Source organism: Saccopteryx leptura, chromosome 6, assembly GCF_036850995.1.
Source record: "Saccopteryx leptura isolate mSacLep1 chromosome 6, mSacLep1_pri_phased_curated, whole genome shotgun sequence".
NCBI lineage: Eukaryota > Metazoa > Chordata > Mammalia > Chiroptera > Emballonuridae > Saccopteryx > Saccopteryx leptura.
This window is the reverse complement of record NC_089508.1, coordinates 27,948,711-27,968,303: the sequence shown is the minus strand read 5'-3', so window position 1 is coordinate 27,968,303 and position 19,593 is coordinate 27,948,711. Positions and strand designations below refer to the sequence as shown.

Genomic DNA, 19,593 nt, shown 5'->3' with positions numbered 1-19,593 from the left:
GGAATGGGAATGTTCTGGGCCATTTTGGAGGTACTCAGTGTTATAAGGAGAAGATAGGGACACATAAGAAGATGAAAGATCCATTTGGATAGCCGAAGATGATTAAAAATAATGGCAAGGAGGAGGTCAGGTGAAAGCCTAAACGATGCTCGAGGTTTCCACCATCAGAAGTCCCCCTTCAGTTCTCTCCAAGTCTTGCTCAGCTGTCCCACACTCCTTCATAGAATTTTAACAGTCGGCCAATACTAAGCTCTCTGAAAAGTTTTACGTGCACCTTACATTTATTGCTTATTCTCGAGTCATTTGTGTATGTTAGTCTTGCTACTCCAACTATAATGTTAGTTTTTTAAAGTAGGGACTGTGTTTGATAACTTCTCTATGTGTGTGCTAAATACTCAGGAAAAGCCTACATAGACACTAGTGTAGTTGGGTTGTTGAGTAGTTTAAGTCAGTGGTCTGTGTTTTTTTGTTTGTTTGTTTGTTTGTTTTTTTGCAGAGACAGAGAGAGGGACAGATAGGGACACACAGACTGAAGGGAGAGAGATGAGAAACATCAACTCTTCGCTGTCGATTCCTTAGTTGTTCATTGATTGATTTCTCATATGTACCTTGACTGGGGGACTACAGCAGACCGAGTGACCCCTTGCTCGAGCCAGCGACCTTGGGTCCAAGCTAGTGAGCTTTGCTCAAACCAGATGAGCCCGCGCTCAAGCTGGCGACCTCGGGGTCTCGAACCTGGGTTCTCGGCATCCCAGTCCGATGCTCTATCCACGGCACCACTGCCTGGTCAGGCTAAGATAGTGGTCTTTAAACTATTTGTGACAAAGGACGAATATTTGAGTGGGGAAATGTCATTGACACATAGTACACTGATAATGAGGTTATATCAAATCACTAGAAAAGCTTTTAAACTCTTTTGGGATGTTTTGCTTATTTCATTGTGGATGGGTTATAAACAGTTTGTGGACTGCCACTAAGCTGAGAAGCAGTGGCATAAGTCATGGAAAGTTGTGCAGACATATGAAGATAATTCTGCATTAGGAGTAAAAGATAGCAATGTGAGGACAGATCTGTTTGGTAAGAATAGGATACCAGATAGCAGCAAAATGTGGAAAGGCTCTCTAGCCGAGATTTTCTCTCCTGGAAACACAGAAAGAGGAAGCTTACCAAACTGACATTTCCACTGATCCGCGAGAGAACCCGGCAGGCTATGACCCGGTCCTTCCATTGATGGCTATTCAGCTCCACAGCAAGCAAGGTGTATATCAGGGTCTGAGGAAATGGAAGGCTGGTATGGCTATTCATGACCATCTTTAGAGACCCTAGAACCTTGAAGAACTTCCATCCTAACATGGCATCCACCATAATTAATGTCACAAGTACCGTGAGATGCCCATCCCTAGTCAGGAATGGGTTTATAAAATATGGAGCACTCTTCCATCTAAGACAGCGATTTTTCAACCTTTTTCATCTCATGGCACACATAAACTAATTACTAAAATTTCAGCGGCACATCAAAAAATAACTTTTTTGCGGATCTGACAAAAAAAATAGGTATAATTTTGATTCACTCACACCAGACAGCTATTATGTTCGTGGTTGGGTCATCTTTCATTTGACAATCTAAGGGAAAAGAGGTCAGTATCCCTAACTACATAGTCAGGCATTGCATGTTTTAAAAATTCTTGCAGTGCACTCATGTGCCTGCCATGGCACACTGGTTGAAAGTCGTTGATCTGACTTCTGGGATCATGAACTGGGGTGACAAAATACAGACTTTGTAATCTGAACATAAAACTCCCAGGGCTGCCTGACCAGGCGGTGGCGCAGTGGATAGAGCGTCGGACTGGGAAGCAGAGAACCCAGGTTCGAGACCCTGAGGTCGCCAACTTGAGTGCGGGCTCATCTGGTTTGAGTGAAAGCCCACCAGCTTGAATCCAAGGTCGCTGGCTCCAGAAGGGTTTACTCGGTCTGCTGAAGGCCCGCAGTCAAGGCACATATGAGAAAGCAATCAATGAACAACTAAGGTGTTGCAACGCGCAATGAAAAACTAACGATTGATGCTTCTCATCTCTCTCCGTTCCTGTCTGTCTGTCCCTGTCTATCCCTCTCTCTGACTCACTCTCTGTCTCTGTAAAATAAAAAAAATTAAACAAACAAACAAACAAACAAAAAACTCCCGGGGTTTTCTCTTCTTGACTTGGACTATCTTAACCCCTAAGATGACTTATGTTCCTCAATCTTTGTGTTCCACATTTCTGCTGAAAGTAAACAATTGTAGGTCTGTACGGTTTTCAAGGGTAAACTTATAGCAGAAGTACATTCTACATATTACAGCTCTTCTTGCATACACAGAAACCATCTACAGCCTATTTTTCTCACCTTTCTTTAAACTAGCTGTTTTCACTTTTGTCTGTATACAATGCTGCACCCCAGTTCAACCACACTTAGTCCAGTTTTACTAATGCGGGAGACCATCCTAAACAACCATCTGCGATTTTTATTATTATTATTATTATTATTATTATTATTATTATTTTAGAGGAAGGAGACAGAGACAGACTCTTCAATGCACCCTGAGTGGAGTCCACCTGGCAAGCCCACTAGGGGGCAATGCTCTGCCCCTCTAGGGCCACTGCTCCATTGCAACCAGAGCCATTTTTTAGTACTTGAGGCAGAGGCCATGGAGCCATCCTCAGTGACCAAAGCCAACTTGCTAGAGCCAGTGGAGCCATGGCTGCGGGAGGGGAAAAGAGAGAGAGAGAGAAGGGGGAGGGAGAGAGGTGGAGAAGCAGATGGTCTCTTCTCCTGTGTGCCCTGACCAGCAATTGAACCCAGGACATCCACACTGGACTGATGCTCTACCACTGAGCCAACCCGTCAGGGCCCCGTCTTCATTTTTGATTCTTTATATGCACCAGTCTCAAAGACCCAATTGTTCCCCGAAACTCAGTTTATTTTCCTGACCCTGTAATGGACACATACCATCTTCCCACTGAGATTGCTCAGGAGTATACAAGCCTGGTGCTCAGTGTCCTCATTCTTCTTGTTAAACAGCTGATGGAGGATCCTCTTAATCACTGGGTAAGTGGCAGCTCCCTCCAGAGCCAAGCACTGAGCAGCAGCCCAGCTATCCACGGTATTACCTGCCACAGTGGGGTGAAAAAAGGAGTCCAGATAGGTGATGTTTCTTCTGCAGAGATAACAGCCTTTGGATTGGTACCCAAAGCTGCTACCTGTCTGATATCTCACTTCCCTGTGCCCCACTCAGTCTAGAAATCCAATCCCATATTTAAATCTTTTCTTTCTTTCTTTCTTTCTTTCTTTCTCTTTCTTTCTTTCTTTCTTTCTTTCTTTCTTTCTTTCTTTCTTTCTTTCTTTCTTTTTCTTTCTTTCTTTCTTTCTTTCTTTCTTTCTTTCTTTCTTTCTCTCCTTTCTTTCTTTCTCTTTCTTTCTTTCTTTTTCTTTCTCTTTCTCTCTCTCTTTCTTTCTTTCTTTCTCTTAGAGAGAGAGAGACAGACAGAAATATTGTTTTGTTCCACTTATTTGTGCATTTATTGGTTGATTCTTATATGTGCCGTGACTGGGGATCAAACCCACAACCTTGGCATATTGGGGCAACACTCTAACCAACTGAGCTACCTGGCCAGGGCTAAACCATATTTAAACAGGTCACATGCCTGACCAGGCAGTGGCGCAGTGAATAGAATGTCAGACTGGGATGCTGAGGACCCAGGTTCGAGACCCCGAGGTCACCAGCTTGAACGCGGGTTCATCTGGTTTGAGCAAAGCTCACCAGCTTGGACCCAAGGTCGCTGGCTCCAGCAAGGAGTTACTCGGTCTGCTGAAGGCCCACAGTCAAGGCACATATGAGAAAGCAATCAATTAACAACTAAGGTGTCGCAATGAGCAACAAGAAACTAATGATTGATGCTTCTCATTTCTCCGTTCCTGTCTGTCTGTCTCTGTCTATCCCTCTCTCTGACTCTCTGTCTCTGTAAAAAAAAAAAAAAAAAAAAAAAAGGATAGGTCTTAAAAGTAATCATGGATTATTATAAACTTAATAGGATGGGTATTAAATTGCAAATAAAAAAAAAAAACAGATCACGCCTGACCTGTGGTGGCGCAGTGGATAAAGCGTCAACCTGGAATGCTGAGGTCGCCGGTTCAAAACCCTGGGCTTGCCTGGTCAAGGCACATATGGGAGTTGATGCTTCCTACTCCTCCCCCTGTTCTCTCTCTATCTCTCCCTCTCTCTCTCTCTTTCTCCCCTTGCTCTCTAATAAAAATGAATAAATAAAATCTAAAAAAAAAAACACCCAAAAAACAGATCACACCAACGTTTTAAATATAAACGGAAAATTTTAACCCAAAAAGTTAAATTCTAAAGGCTCTTGTTAGGTAACAGCAGTAAGGCACCTCTGGCCTGGCTAAGAGATACAGTTGTTCCTCCTCTTGGAGGTTGAGAAGTCTGGAGTGGAAGCTTTTCTAGGACAGATGAATCAAGCTGTTGAGTGTGTATGCAGACGGCCAAACCAGTCAGCAGTCAGCCAGTTGTCCTTCTCTGTCCCTACCCCCAGACAAGGAACAGACACATCTCGGAGCAGTCAGGCACCTTGGGGATACCTCTTGACCTTTATGCTTGTACTGCTTCAACAATGCATGTGGACAATGCCTGTAAGTTAATGTGAAAAAATGGAAGTATGCTGTGTTGATGTGGTAAATTTTTTTTAATTTTCAGAAAGTATTCTTTAATATTTTTACATTATATTTTGTATTAAAAGGAAATCCAGTTGTGTGAAGGCATGGTTTTTAATCAAATGCATCTATGAAACACTTAGCCTAGGTACCACTAGATGGCAGTGTACTTATTTTGTAAAAGTACCTAGGAAGAACTACTTTCTGTATACTCGAGCATGAACAGAAACCCAGAATAGTAGACATCACAGAGCATGATAGTGGAGAAGGAAAAATTAGGAGAAGCTGATGGTAAGATATATTCTTTTTACCCTATATTCTGAGGTCAGAAGGAACAGGGAGTTACTCACCCTTCAAAAGGGCAGTCTCCATGATGTCCCGGGCGAGGGGATTATGTGACTGTAAGACATATTGGCATATTGCTGCTGCCATCTGCACATTGACATTCTTGTCACAAAGAGCTGCCTCCAGAGCGGGCTGTAGAACCTCTGGCAAGTCCGGGATTGATGGGGCCTTCACAGTCTTCTCCTTGTCTGTGATCAAGAGAGCTAGAGAAGAGAGTGCTAGCTAGTTTTGCTTTCTCTGAAACAGCTTCCTTCCCATAGCCACATGGTGGCCAACCTTAGTCTCAGTTACAGGTGCTTAGTTCTGCGTAATATAATTAGAGGTTAGCAGAGTCCCTACAATGGGCAGGACTTTATGGCTCACTTCTGTGCTGGGTATGCCAGTTCCCAATCCTTTATCATGTGGCCTCAAAGGAGCTATATTCAAGCCAAAGCAGAATGTTTCCAGCTAAGCTATGGTGCCTTTCTCCATTAGTTTTAGTGATGAAAATCAACCTATTTACCCTATATATTTAAGTATTTTTACATTACATTTTGTATTTGTGTGTTATTTTTAATAATAAGAGCAATAATACTTAGCTTTGCCATTTACATAGTGTCTTCATATTCATCTCATTCATTCTTCCAGCCTTTACTGAAGTAGGCAAGGCAGGTATTATTTCAGAACTCATCTGAAACATGTATATTTCAGGAGTCTTGGTTTAACTAACAGACTCACAAGACTATCCTAGGCCACACGGTACCAGTCTTTGGGAGGATATAGGATGGGAGCACCGTTTGCCATCAGGGCAGCATCAGGCACTCCTTTTGGTTAGAGTTCTTTTTTTTTTTTTTTTTTGTATTTTTCTGAAGCTGGAAACGGGGAGAGACAGTCAGACTCCTGCATGCGCCCGACCGGGATCCACCCGGCATGCCCACCAGGGGGCGATGCTCTGCTCCTCCGGGGCGTCGCTCTGTTGCGACCAGAGCACTCTAGCGCCTGGGGCAGAGGCCAAGGAGCCATCCCCAGCGCCCGGGCCATCCTTGCTCCAATGGAGCCTTGGCTGCGGGAGGGGAAGAGAGAGACAGAGAGGAAGGAGAGGGGTGGAGAAGCAGATGGGCGCTTCCCCTGTGTGCTCTGGCCGGGAATCGAACCCGGGACCTCTGCACCCCAGGCCGACGCTCTACCACTGAGCCAACCGGCCAGGGCCTGGTTAGAGTTCTTGAGGTGGTTTGAATCACATTCCACAGAGCCATCTGGGGACAGCTCTGGAGCATGGAATCCACTCTGGCTACAAGTCTTATATTTCACAGGAGTTAGTATCTCTTCTAAGAACTCCATAGATATGATTCTAGGGTCCTCAAAGAGCATGCTGTTATGTAAGTCACAGCAATCATGGAAGTCGACAGGAAGGTGCTCCTTGAGGTATTTATATTTCATTTATAGTTCTTCCCAGTCCAAATATAATTGGTCAATCACAGTTAATTTTTATCATAAACACTACTATCTATAAAGATAGTCTCTATCCTTATTAGGTTAGCAGGGTTATAGGGAAGCATTTAATTAAGGAGAAGGGTTTTATTAACCTTTTGTCCACAACTATCCTCATTTTATAGATAAGGATTTGAAGCTCAGAGGAGCTGGACCTGTGACTAAGACTTTAGGATTTCTAATCTGTCCTTTGTACTACCGCGGCAGACCACTATACCACCTGTTAAGGATGACCTAGATGGAAATAGTGTTATTTTAGGGGAATAGATAGCAGTCAGCTGGATACTTCAAGAAATGAGTGGATCATTTTCTTTTGGAAGGTGAGGGGAGGAAACAAGGTGAATCAAAACCTAGAAACCTAGGACATGTGAAAGGCATCATTTGAAAGGCATAGGTCTGTATGTGGAAGATTTGGGGGTAAGGTTATAATATCTGTTGCTGCTTATTGAAGGTTTTCTCTATGTGCCAGGCACAGAAAACATATCATCCCACTTGACACCCAAGGATATAAGCAGTTATCATAAAAAAATGTATATGTGTGGACACCGATACAACAGGGGCACCAAACCATGTCTGGGTGGTGAGGCAGGGAAGAATCCTCAGAGGTGACACCTTAGCTGGAAATTTAAGGTCTGGCATAGAAGAGACTCAGGTGAAGAGAGAAAGAATTTTCCAGCAGCGTGACCAGGCGGTGGCGCAGTGGATAGAGCAGGGGTCGGGAACCTTTGGCTCGCGAGCCAGATGTGGCTCTTTTGATGGCTGTATCTGGCTCGCAGACAAATCTTTAATTAAAATATGTTAAAAATATAAAACATTCTCATGTATTACAATCCATTCATTTCTTCCGGGTTCGATTCCCGGCCAGGGCACACAGGAGAAGCGCCCATTTGCTTCTCCACCCCTCCGCCGCGCTTTCCTCTCTGTCTCTCTCTTCCCCTCCCGCAGCCAAGGCTCCATTGGAGCAAAGATGGCCCGGGCGCTGGGGATGGCTCCTTGGCCTCTGCCCCAGGCGCTAGAGTGGCTCTGGTCACCGCAGAGCGACGCCCCCGGAGGGGCAGAGCATCGCCCCCTGGTGGGCAGAGCGTCGCCCCTGGTGGGCGTGCCGGGTGGATCCCGGTCGGGCGCATGCGGGAGTCTGTCTGACTGTCTCTACCTGTTTCCAGCTTCAGAAAAAAAAAAAAGAAAAAAAAAACAAAAAAGAAAAAAAAAAAAAAAAACAATCCATTCATTTCTTAACGCTCATGTTCATGGTTGTAGGTGGCTGGAGCCAATCACAGCTGTCTTCCGGGACAATACCAATTTTTTTTTTAATTGAATATTTATTTTTTTATTTGTATTTTTCTGAAGCTGGAAATGGGGAGGCAGTCAGACAGACTGCCACATGCGCCCGACCGGGATCCACCCGGCATGCCCACCAGGGGGCGATGCTCTGCCCCTCCGGGGCGTCACTCTGTTTCGACCAGAGCCACTCTAGCGCCTGGGGCAGAGGCCAAGGAGCCATCCAATGGAGCCTCGGCTGCAGGAGGGGAAGAGAGAGACAGAGAGGAAGGAGGGGGGGTGGAGAAGCAGATGGGTGCCTCTCCTGTGTGCCCTGGCCAGGAATCGAACCTCGGACTTCCGCACGCCAGGCCGACGCTCTACCACTGAGCCAACCGGCCAGGGCACAATACCAAATTTTTATTGGATAATGCATAACGTACACGGGTTGTTGTATGGGTCTCACAGAATTACATTTTAAAATATGTGGCGTTCATGGCTCTCTCAGCCAAAAAGTTTCCCAACCCCTGGGATAGAGCATCAGACTGGGATGCGGAGGACCCAGGTTTAAGACACTGAAGTCGCCAGCTTGAGCGCGGGCTCATCTGGTTTGAGAAAGTCTCACCAGCTTGAGCCCAAGGTCACTGGCTTGAGCATGGGGTCACTCACTCTGCTGTAGCCCCCCCCCCCCCCCCGTCAAGGCACATATGAGAAAGCAATCAATGAACAACTAAAGTGCCGCAAAGAAGAATTGATGCTTCTCATCTCTCTCCTTCCTGTCTGTTTGTCCCTATCTGTCCCTCTGACTCTGTCTCTGTCATAAAAAATAAAAAAAATAAAAAAGAATTTTTCAGCAGAGGGAGCAGCAAATTTCAAAACTTGGAGGAATAATGCCCATATCTGGAACTCAACAGACAGGAAATAAGTTAAATAAAACTTTAAAAACCTGGCAACTTTGCAGAGCTAACATGAGGCCCTACCCTTACGGAATTCCTTGTCTGCTAGAGATAGCAGAAAAGTAAACAGAGCCTGACCTGTGGTGGCGCAGTGGATAAAGCATTGACCTGGAACACTGAGGTTGCCAGTTCGAAACCCTGGGCTTGCCTGGTCAAGGCACATATGGGAGTTGATGCTCCCTGCTCCTCCCCCTTCTCTCTCTCTCTCTCTCCTCTTGAAAATTGAATAAAGTCTTTTTTAAAAAGAAAAGTAAACAGACAATTAGGATAGAGTGATTAATACTAGGATGCTATCAGCAGCAGAGAAAGAAAAGGTGTCAGCCCGCCCCGGCTTCACAAAAAAGGTGATACAGGAGAGGGTGCTTGAGGGACAAGTGTCAGTTGGTTTTATGTCTTTCCAGTAGCCTTTCTAGTTGCCATCATCTGTGTCCTGGGTCCTGTTGAACCAGCTCCTTGGTAGATTACAATTCTGTATCATACCTGTTTTTGCTAACTGAAAGAAATGTGAAGAGGATTTCTGCATTATGAAAAAAGCCGTTACCGTACTAATGTTGGTCTTCCATAAAAGCAAAGTGGCCCATGCAAACTTCCAGAAAGTGGAGGATGACTCTTTGCTTTGGCTCACAGAGGGTTTCAGATGAGCGTTCTACTCTCAGATAGGAGGGGAAACTGCCTGTAGTATTCTCGAGCAGTCCAGTGCTGGCTCTCACCTGAGTCTCCCTGGCTGACGGCAATCCGGGACCGTTCTAAAGCAGCTGTGGCACAGGTGACGATGGCTTCGATCCGAACGTCGTCATGCATGTCCATCAAGCTCCGCAGCAGGCCCTCCACTGTCTTATGGTGCCACTCGATGACTGTGGTGCAAGGAGGGAAAAGAGAGTAGAACCAGCTGGTTCCGGTGAGATACCGTACTGCAGGAGGTGACAAGAAGTCTCCTTCCCTCCAGGACAATTCAAGCAAAACACTGGCTCAGGAAAATAAAGGGCCTCAGAAATGGGACCCTTAGGGAAGTTATTTCTCTGATGATCCATGTACTCTTTAGGTCAGTTCTCAAACAATAGGGTGAGTCCCCCCTCTCTCATCCTATATCCTGTCTCCCTTTGCTTAAATAACTCTTCATTGTTACCATCTGGAAGATAAAAGGGAAAATAAAACATAAGAGATTAAGGGCACTTTGTTATCAGACATACCTGGTTTGAAATCACAGTTATTAGCTGTGTGACCTTGGCTAAGTTATTTAACTGGTCTGAGCTTGAGATTTTTCATTTGCAAAATGGGAATAATACTAGAATCTACCATGTTGAGTGACTGAGTAGTAAATGAATTAACTAGACAAAGTTTAGCAAACTACCTAGCAAGTTATCATCAGGTTTCCTTGCCTTTGAGGTCTCCTGCATCCAGCTTTCAAGATCTTCTTCATTTTATTACTAACTGTTCTTTGTAGGAATCAAGCTATTATTTCAGTGATCTCACTATCTGAAGCTGCTCCCTAGCAGTAGTTTTTACTCAGTGTCTCTTTTTCAACCCTATTTTGTTTATCTGATCCAGTTTACGAAATGGATCACCTCTCTTTTCCCTGCACTAAACTAAATTGTTTCTTATGTTCTGAGAGGCAGAGCAGCCCCTGAGTCCTCAAATCTTGAAGCTTTCGACAGCTCTTGCTAGGCCCTAACTCTGCCCCAGGCACTCAGACTCCCATATCTCTGAAGGCTATGTAGATACATGATAATCCCAACTCCACAAAGGAATTTTGGAGAGGGCTTGTATATACCACAGACAACTGTTTCTTTTGATCATTATATTTTCATTGCTTGGGCAGCATATTTCATCCTTCCCTTCATGAATTCTTTTTTTTTTTTTTTTACAGAGACAGAGAGTAAGTCAGAGAGAGGGATAGACAGGGACAGACAGACAAGAATGGAGAAAGATGAGAAGCATCAATCATCAGTTTTTCGCTGCGAGACCTGAATTGTTCATTGATTGCTTTCTCATATGTGCCTTGACCGTGGGCCTTCAGCAGACCAAGGAACCCCTTGCTCAAGCCAGCGACCTTGGGTCCAAGCTGGTGAGCTTTTGCTCAAACCAGATGAGCCCGCGCTCAAGCTGGCGACCTCGGGGTCTCAAACCTGGGTCCTCGGCATCCCAGTCCGATGCTCTAGTCACTGTGCCACTGCCTGGTCAGGCCCTTCATGCATTCTTTATTGAATATAAAGTTTCAGAGGTCAGTAAATTAGGGTCCCTGCCTGTGAAGAGTTATCACCTAGTGAGTTTCCACGAATTACCGAAATAAAATTCGTTCATGCAAAAAGCATCCAGATACATGTCAACTAGTGCTGTGTGAAAGGCCTAGTCTAACCTTGATGAGGCGACCAGACTTTTATGTCTTAAAAGAAAAGAATGGATTTTCAAAGGCTGAGAAACACTAGTCCAAGGGAAGACCCTCCTCCCCAACAAATACATACTGATTTTTCTGGATGCCTCCCCCTCCTCACTTACTCAGAGCCCAGGAAGTCTTCCATTCCTGCAGCATCCTCCACAGGACCGCCTCTTTCCAAGTTACATCCTCCTTCAGTGATTCTGCCAGCATCTTCAGCTTCCTGGGCTTAATGGGCATGTCCACACACTCACTGGCTGGGGTGGGCAAAGCAGTCCAGCGCAGGGCTCCCCTCATGGGCCTACAAGCTGTGCAGGGTGGTGGTATGAGGCATTCTCACCCCACTGCCCTCGGCCCTGTGTTCCAGCTGGCATCACATCCCTATTCCTAAGACCAGGCAAAACAATACTGTCCAGAGCCAACTCCGATGTGATTATACAGGGAACTGAGTGCAGGTGCCACAGGGAGCTATGAAAAGCCCTACAGATATGATAAAGCCACGATGATGGGGGATGGATTGGGAGAGAAAAACTGAGCTATTTACAAAGACTTTTTATAAGTTTAATAAATCTTCAGGAATATAAATATGTTTATATGTAAAAGGGTTTGCTCATAAAATTCAATATTTGATATATTGCAATTTAGAGTGTAATTGGACATCAATTCCTAATTACGTTTTTTTTTTTATGTTTTCTTTTTAATGTTTTTAATTTCGGAGGAGGAATAGTGCTTCAAGTTGCTAAATTTTTAAGATTTTAGCATCTCTGAGTAGTTCCTAAATGGCACAAATAACAGTTGGAAATTCAAGACTAGAAGAAAATGTTTTATAAATATGACTGTTATATAAAAAGTTATAGTTATATTTTTTCTAGACTTAATGTGTTCCCTGGTGTGAGGTTTAGAAAGCCTCTTTCTCAGAGGAGTAGTTGTGTGGAGAAGGAGAAGGCAAAACAGGTACAAACATTTCCGGATGACTAAATTCATTACTTGCCACACTGCTACCTCCAATACGCTTCGATTTGCTCTGAATCAATTCTTTCCTTTCAGCAAGGAGGACAATACCATTTCCTTCTTAATGTAAGCAGAGTCCTGTGAGACTCCAGGGCAGTTTAGTTCAGATGCCCATGCAGGGCCAAACCTCCAAATGGTCCTCCCCCAGCTTGGTCACACTGGGCAGAGCCAGCCACCTGTTCAGGGCTTCCTTCCTTTGCAGTGTAGGGTGTGTACACGCAGAGCCACAGCACCAGCTCCAGACAGGTCAGCTCCCAGTGCACCTCTCTCTCTCTCTCTCTCTCTCTTTCTCACACACACACACACACACACACACACACACACACACACACACACACACCCCGTTTCTCTTAACCTCCTTGAAATCCCTCCCACAGAAGTGAGAAGTAGCTGTTCCTCCTGTGTCCCCCTGCTCAGGGAGTTAAAATGGATGTGGTGAGGAGGAGGTCTTAAATCTCTATGTAACCTCTGTGGAAATAAACATGTACAACGCCAACATTTATTTTACTTCTAGTCCTTTGAGTGCTAGGCAGATAGAAATACATCCACTAGCCACCTTTCGCATCAAAAGTCACCTAAAGGGAGCACACAGAGAAACAAGCCTTTGACTGTGGTACAAAAGGCACAGTGACTTTGTTGGCAGAAACAGATGCTGCCTTTGTGACTTGTACCATAAAAACCTGTGCTTCCTATATAGGAACCATAATGATCTGGGCACACTAGAGAGTTTTCTGTCGTAATCTGGGGGAAATTAAAGGCTATGTAGTAATAAGTACACTTTGTTTCTTGGGAGTGTTATCATTTTAAAGAGATTTAGGCCCTGGCCAGTTGGCTCACCGGTAGAGCGTCGGCCTGCCGTGCGAGGGACCCGGGTTCGATTCCCGGCCAGGGCACATAGGAGAAGCGCCCATTTGCTTCTCCATCCCCCCCCCTTCCTCTCTGTCTCTCTCTTCCCATCCCGCAGCCGAGGCTCCATTGGAGTAAAGATGGCCCGGGCGCTGGGGATGGCTCCTTGGCCTCTGCCCCAGGTGCTGGAGTGGCTCTGGTTGCAACAGAGCAATGCCCTGGAGGGGCAGAGCATTGCCCCCTGGTGGGCAGAGCATCGCCCCTGGTGGGCATGCCAGGTGGATCCCGGTCAGGCGCATGCGGGAGGCTGTCTGACTGTCTCTCCCCGTTTCCAGCTTCAGAAAAATACAAAAAAATAAAATAAAATTAATTAATTAATTAATTAAAGAGATCTAAAGTTTTTCAGTTCAATCAAAATGAGGAGGGAAAAAAATTACCCACAGCTAACTCAGGAAGTTTTCTATTATCTCTGGATTCTTTCATATCCAATATTTCCTGAGATGAGATGAATAAGAAGGTGTGTCTATATTACTGGTCTGACTTTACTCCCTCCAAGTCAATTTCAAATACTGTTTTCTTTTGTTTTGTTTTAAATACAGTTTATTACTAATTTCAAACGCGTCATTGTTTATTTTTTAAAATTTTATTTTCTTTGTGTGTGTGTGACAGAGACAGAGAGAGGGACAGACAGACAGGAAGGGAGAGAGATGAGAAGCATCAATTCTTCATTGCGGCACCTTAGTTTCTCGTTGATTGCTTTCTCATATGTTCCTTGACCAGGGGAGTACAGCAGACCAAATGACCCCTTGCTTGAGCCAGCAACCTTGGGTTCAAGCTGGTGAACCTTGCTCAAACCAGTTTAGCCCATACTGGCAACCTTGGGGTTTCGAACCTGGGTCCTCCACATCCCAGTTCAATTCTTTATCCACTGCACCACTGCCTGGTCAGGCCTGCGTTGTTGTTGTTTTTAATAAATATTTTATTTTGCCCTGGCCGGTTGGCTCAGTGGTAGAGCGTCAGCCCGGCATGTGGATGTCCCTGGTTTGATTCCTAGCCAGGGCACACAGAAGAAGCACCCATCTGCTTCTCCACCCTTCCCACTCTCCTTTCTCTCTACTTCTCACTGCCCCTCCCGCTGCCAAGGCTCCATTGGTGCAAAGTTGGCCTGGGCACTGACGGCTCCATGGCCTCCAACTCAGGTGCTAGAATGGCTCTTGTTGCAGCAGAGCAATGTCCCAAAGGGGCTGAGCATCGTCCCCTAGTGGGCGTGCCAGGTGGTCAGGCGCATGTGGAAGTCTGACTCTCTGCCTCCTCGCTTCTCACTTCAGGAAAAAAAAAGTTATTTTATTTATTCATTTTTAGAGAGCGAGGAAATAGAGAGGTAGAGAAAGCGAGAGAGAGGGACGGGGGGGGGGGGGAGTAGGAAGCATCAACTCCCATATGTGCCTTGACCAAGCAAGCCCAGGGTTTCGAACTGGCAACCTCAGCATTCCAGATCAACACTTTATCCCCTGCACCACCACAGGTCAGGCTCAAATACTGTTTTAAAAACAAGTTTAACATAAAAAATCCTACAGCATCAGCTCATTAAATGTTCTTTGTTCTGGGAGAAAAGAAGGCAGGTGTCCAGCCCTGCTGGGAAAATGTGCCTATGAAGCAAATGAGATAGATGGTGAAGCTTCTGTAAATCCAGTATGATCCTCAGGATTAAAAAAAAAAAAATTTTTTTCCAGCAAGTAAAGGAAGAATTTATTGGCTGTGCAGGAAGAATATTAGAGAAAAGGGGACTTTGGGGACAGGTTCAGGGGTTAGTCCAGAACAAGCTGCCGCTGCCCATTGCTGCCCTGGTTGCAAGTCCTCTGGGGTCCCTTAGACTTAGGAAAGAGAGATGGGCAGGAAAATGCACCGGGGAGGAAGAAGAAGGGTGTGGGAGGGAAAGGCCAGGTGTGATCCTGGAAGGGGAGAGCGCCAGGATTTTTGTTTCTTTTTTAAAATAACACCTTTACTGAGATAGAATTCAAATACTGTCAATTTCATCCTTTTAAAGTATATACAATTCAGTGGTTTTTTAATACAGTTGCAGAGTTGTGCAAGTGTCTCTGTGGATTTACCTCTTCTCAGAGTAGAGGACATGCAGAATAGAGCTGGCTTGTGGGGAAGGTAGTGTATTAATAATAATGCCTTGAATTTGTACAACCCTTCATGGTTTATAAAATATATTCACAAAATAACCTACATATCACAAAAGTGTCTTGCTGTAGGAATGATGAGTGTCTCAGTTTGTTTTGTTTTGCGAGAGAGAGAAACAGAGACAGAGACAGGAATGAAGAGAGATGAGAAGAATCAACACATAGCTGTGGCACTTTTGTTGTTCATTGCTTGCTTCTCATTTTTGTCTTAATGGTGGTGGTGCTGGGGCCCCCAGCCTAGCTAGTGGCCCCTTGCTCAAGCCAGCAACCTTGGGCTTCAAGTTAGTGACCTTTGGACTCAAGCCAGCAACCATGGGATCATGTCAATGATCCCGCACTCTAGCCAGCGACCTTAGGGTTAGTACCTGGGACCTCAGTGCCCCAGGTTGACACTCTATCCACTGTGCCACCACCAGTCCAACAGAGTGTCTCAGTTTTTTTTTTTTTGTTTTTTTTTTTGTATTTTTCTGAAGCTGGAAACGGGGAGAGACAGTCAGACAGACTCCCGTATGCGCCCGACCGGGATCTACCCGGCACGCCCACCAGGGGCGACGCTCTGCCCACCAGGGGGCGATGCTCTGCCCCTCCGGGGCTTCGCTCTGCTGCGACCAGAGCCACTCTAGCGCCTGGGGCAGAGGCCAAGGAGCCATCCCCAGCGCCCGGGCCATCTTTGCTCCAATGGAGCCTTGGCTGCGGGAGGGGAAGAGAGAGACAGAGAGGAAGGAGGGGGGGGGTGGAGAAGCAAATGGGCGCTTCTCCTATGTACCCTGGCCGGGAATCGAACCCGGGTCCCCCGCACGCCAGGCCGACGCTCTACCACTGAGCCAACCGGCCAGGGCAGAGTGTCTCAGTTTTAATACAGCAACTGAAGCTCCAGAAAGGGAGTTGCTAAGACTTTAACCCACGGCTTTATAATGCTGGTTCTCAACAAAGAAGGTGTGTGAGTGTGGGGGAAGCTGTGCATCGCCGCCACCATTAGTATCTCTACTCTAGTGACTGTTACCTAGCCAGAAAGCAGTAGAGACAGAGGTTTTGGGGCTGGTGGGAAAAAGAATGGGTCACTACTGCTACTGGTCTCTGCAGGCCTGGGACCCATCTGAACAGTGACACTGCAAAGAAGAGTCACGGGAAATGGAGACATAGTCTCTTGGAGGATGAGAACTTTCTGTTTCATAAGTTCATTTCTTGGCTGGTTTCCTTCCCTCAACCTTATCTGTCTTACAGAATGAAGAATGATGTACTTGCGAAACAGAAACTTACAGAGGATGCCCTTGAGGCCTGAAGCTGGTGTGGGCTGGGGAACCGAGTGGTAGCTAGAGCCGGCCCAAGGAAAAAGGGCAGAGTGCTAGATCAGGGGTTTGATAAACTTCCCCTGGAAGGATTAATAGTAATTACTGGCCCTAAACCACTTATTACACCTAAGTTTTATCTGATTTTAACTGAATGGATACTTCACAAAGCCTCTTCCTAGTTATAGGTAGTATTTTACTATTTTGTGAGGTGATTTTTAGTTGGTAGGAAGAGACTCTCCCTAGATGCTGGTGGTGTCCTGCCCTAGGAAACAGGGGCCTTAAGGAAATAGCCACACTACCATCTTTATACCCATTATCAGCTTCCTGCTTACGTGCTTCCGGAACTGGCTGGCAAGTCCACCTTTCTGGGGTTTCAGGGAAAATTTTAGGTAGCTGTTTGTTGTACCAGTTGAAGTTTTCCAGGAAAATTTGGTCTCTTTTTCCACCAATCTGGTGGATGATCTGGACTTTACCTATGGACAGATAAGGAAATAATAAATGAGAAGGGACAAAAAAAATGTGAAAAGAAGAAAGGAAGAAAGAGAGAGAGAAAGAAAGAAAGAAAGAAACAAAGAAAGAAAGAAAGAAAGAAAAAGAAAGAGAAAGACTAAAAACTAGCATCTTTCTTCTTCTTCTTGGGTTTTCAGTCACCATGATCAGACTTGCTTTCATTTTTTAAAAAAAATTTTATTTATTGACTTTAGCAAGAGAGGAAGGGAACATCAATCTGTTCCTGTCTGTGTCCTGACTGGGGATCGAACTGGCAACCTCTGTGCCTCAGGATGATGCTCTAACCAACCGAGCTATCCAGCCAGGGCCCCCAATGTCATTTCACCCTACTCTAAGCCCTTAGAACTCATGACTATCATGCTCTTTTAGGCCTGTAAGTCAAGGCAGAACCTAACTTACAGGCATTGTCCCCTGTGAAAAGCTAGATGCTAATGAAGGACTACCTAATTCATCTCTTATCAGTCATAAATATTATAATTTCTCTTATGCACTTTAAGAAGACTTTCAGTTGATAGCAACATAGGAACAAGATCGGGTAGGAAAGAATAAACAGCTTGGAACACGCAGACCTAGGCTATGTATCCTGGAAGCCCAGGCATTTAGAGGACAGCAAGGTGGAAGGGGAAGGTAGTGAATATTTACTCATCATTGGGCAAGAAGCACTGTAGATGTTTTCTCGTCTACTATTTATATGAAGTGCATTTTTATTAATATTGTTTTATAAATGAGGTACATAAGGCTCAGAGGGATTATATAATTTGCTGAAGGTTAGTAGTGAAATGTATTAATAGAAAAGAAAGCCTCTTAGCATAAGTAACCTTCAGCGGAACTTACTTTCTCTAAAACAAAGAGACACTTTCAGCAGAACTTCCTTTTTCTAAAAGACCCCTGACCTTGAGGCTAGTTTCCCAGGCTGTGGCCTTGGGATAGTTCTGCAAGGTTGCAGATGTTCCCAAAATGTTGTTCCCTGAATTAATCTTATAGATAAACATAGTAAAAGAGCTTGTTTCACTGCTTTGTTTTACTGCTAGGCTTCCCCTCCTCCCCATTCCCCAATCAGTGTGTAATTTTGTCTTTAAAAGCTAACCTCAAACTGTGTTCAGGGCCACATGATTTGAATGACTTAGGTTTCCATGCGGTCACTGGCTTTAAAATAAAGACTCCTCAGTTTGGCTACTTCATTGTGTGGCAAAACGTCTGTTTCTCGCTGTTCCAATATGACATTTGGAGGCCACAGCGAGATTGTGTCCTCTGGACACATTTGGTTCTGCCACACACGGCAACTGGCCTCCTCGGCCTGACAGCTTGGAATGGAACCCAGCAGGGGAGGCGCCACCTGCAATGTCCCAGGGTCCTGCTGGCCTTTTCTGTCTGGCCAACATTCAGCTGCAGACAATCGGCATGCCCATCCCCCCATTTGGAGTCATCAGGAAAGCCTCCGGAGGTGAGCAGAGCAGTTTGCTCCATCTGTGGTTTGTTTGTAGCTAGCCATCTGTAACTATTGTGATCCAGGATCAGACACAACCGCACTCACACAGTCGGCTCTCCAGGGAGAAGACGTTGGCGGAGAGTAATTTGAAGTTTGTTTTGGCAGAGGGGTTTGTGCTCTCAGGAAGATATTTGCACGGACTGAGTTAAGCTCCACCTCGGGCTTCCCGCACGTTTGGCTTTGCTCTCTCATGTTTACTTGACCCTCTGCTTGTTTTGTCACTTTTATTTTTACAAACTACCCTAAAGGACCTTTATTTTCAAGGGTCCCTCTCTGGTTTTGCTCGGGCTGATATCTTGTTCTTTGCTTTTGCTTTGTTACTCTGTCTGTACACCAAAACCTCCTGCGTGAATGGTGAGCTCTGGTGCCTGCACCTGAGTTTACGGTCTGTGGCTCCAGAATGAAAACTATGGAGTCCGAGTGGGCCCCAACCTGCGGGTTCTGTGGCGATCCTCACATGGCTTAGGGCAGTATCAGAGGTAGTCTGACCTGAGTTGGGGCTTTATACCGACCTGCCAATTTCAAGAGGCATTTAAGTTCCCATGAGGGACGTGGCCTGGCGGGCATCTGAGTGGCTCCTCATGGGGCACCCCCTTCCCTTGTACCTCAAACTTTGTCTAAAAGCTCTCTGTCCTTTGGTTCTCCAGGGTAAAACCCAACGGGGGACATTATAGGAAACTGGCACAAACCTCTGTTCTTGATCCCTTTCGTGAGCTTAGGAAGCTCATTTGTGCTAATATTGTTTGTAACAATAGGGGAAGGGCAAAGTAAGAGTCAAACTCTTCTTGAGTGTATGCTTAAGAATTTCAAATTAGATTTTCTGATGATTATAATATAAAAATTGTCTAAAGGGGCCCTGGCCAGTTGGCACAGTGGTAGAGCGTCGGCCTGGCGTGCGGAAGTCTCGGGTTCGATTCCCGGCCAGGGCACGCAGGAGATGCGCCCATCTGCTTCTCCACCCCTCCCCCTCTCCTTCCTCTCTGTCTCTCTCTTCCCCTCCCGCAGCCAAGGCTCCATTGGAGCAAAAGATGGCCTGAGCACTGGGGATGGCTCCTTGGCCTCTGCCCCAGGCGCTAGAGTGGCTCTGGTCACGGCAGAGCGACGCCCAGGATGGGCAGAGCATCGCCCCCTGGTGGGCGTGCCGGGTGGATCCCCG

The 19,593-nt window shown here is 45.7% G+C and overlaps 1 protein-coding gene and 1 non-coding gene across 2 annotated transcripts in view; both read right to left on the bottom strand.

Moving 5' to 3' along the window:
• HEATR4 (HEAT repeat containing 4) overlaps positions 1-19,593 on the bottom strand; it is a 54,208-nt gene that overhangs the window by 23,011 nt on the left and 11,604 nt on the right. Inside the window, exons 3-8 of the mRNA XM_066344203.1 lie at positions 16,771-16,911; positions 11,223-11,408; positions 9,437-9,580; positions 5,049-5,231; positions 2,986-3,146; positions 1,168-1,272 (exon numbers count right to left, since the gene is read on the bottom strand). Of these exons, the coding sequence (XP_066200300.1) occupies positions 1,168-1,272; positions 2,986-3,146; positions 5,049-5,231; positions 9,437-9,580; positions 11,223-11,408; positions 16,771-16,911 (920 nt within the window). The remainder of the gene's footprint in view (positions 1-1,167; positions 1,273-2,985; positions 3,147-5,048; positions 5,232-9,436; positions 9,581-11,222; positions 11,409-16,770; positions 16,912-19,593) is intronic.
• Positions 6,156-6,231, bottom strand: TRNAP-GGG (transfer RNA proline (anticodon GGG)). Its single transcript has one exon. It is a non-coding gene; the product is annotated as a tRNA-Pro (tRNA).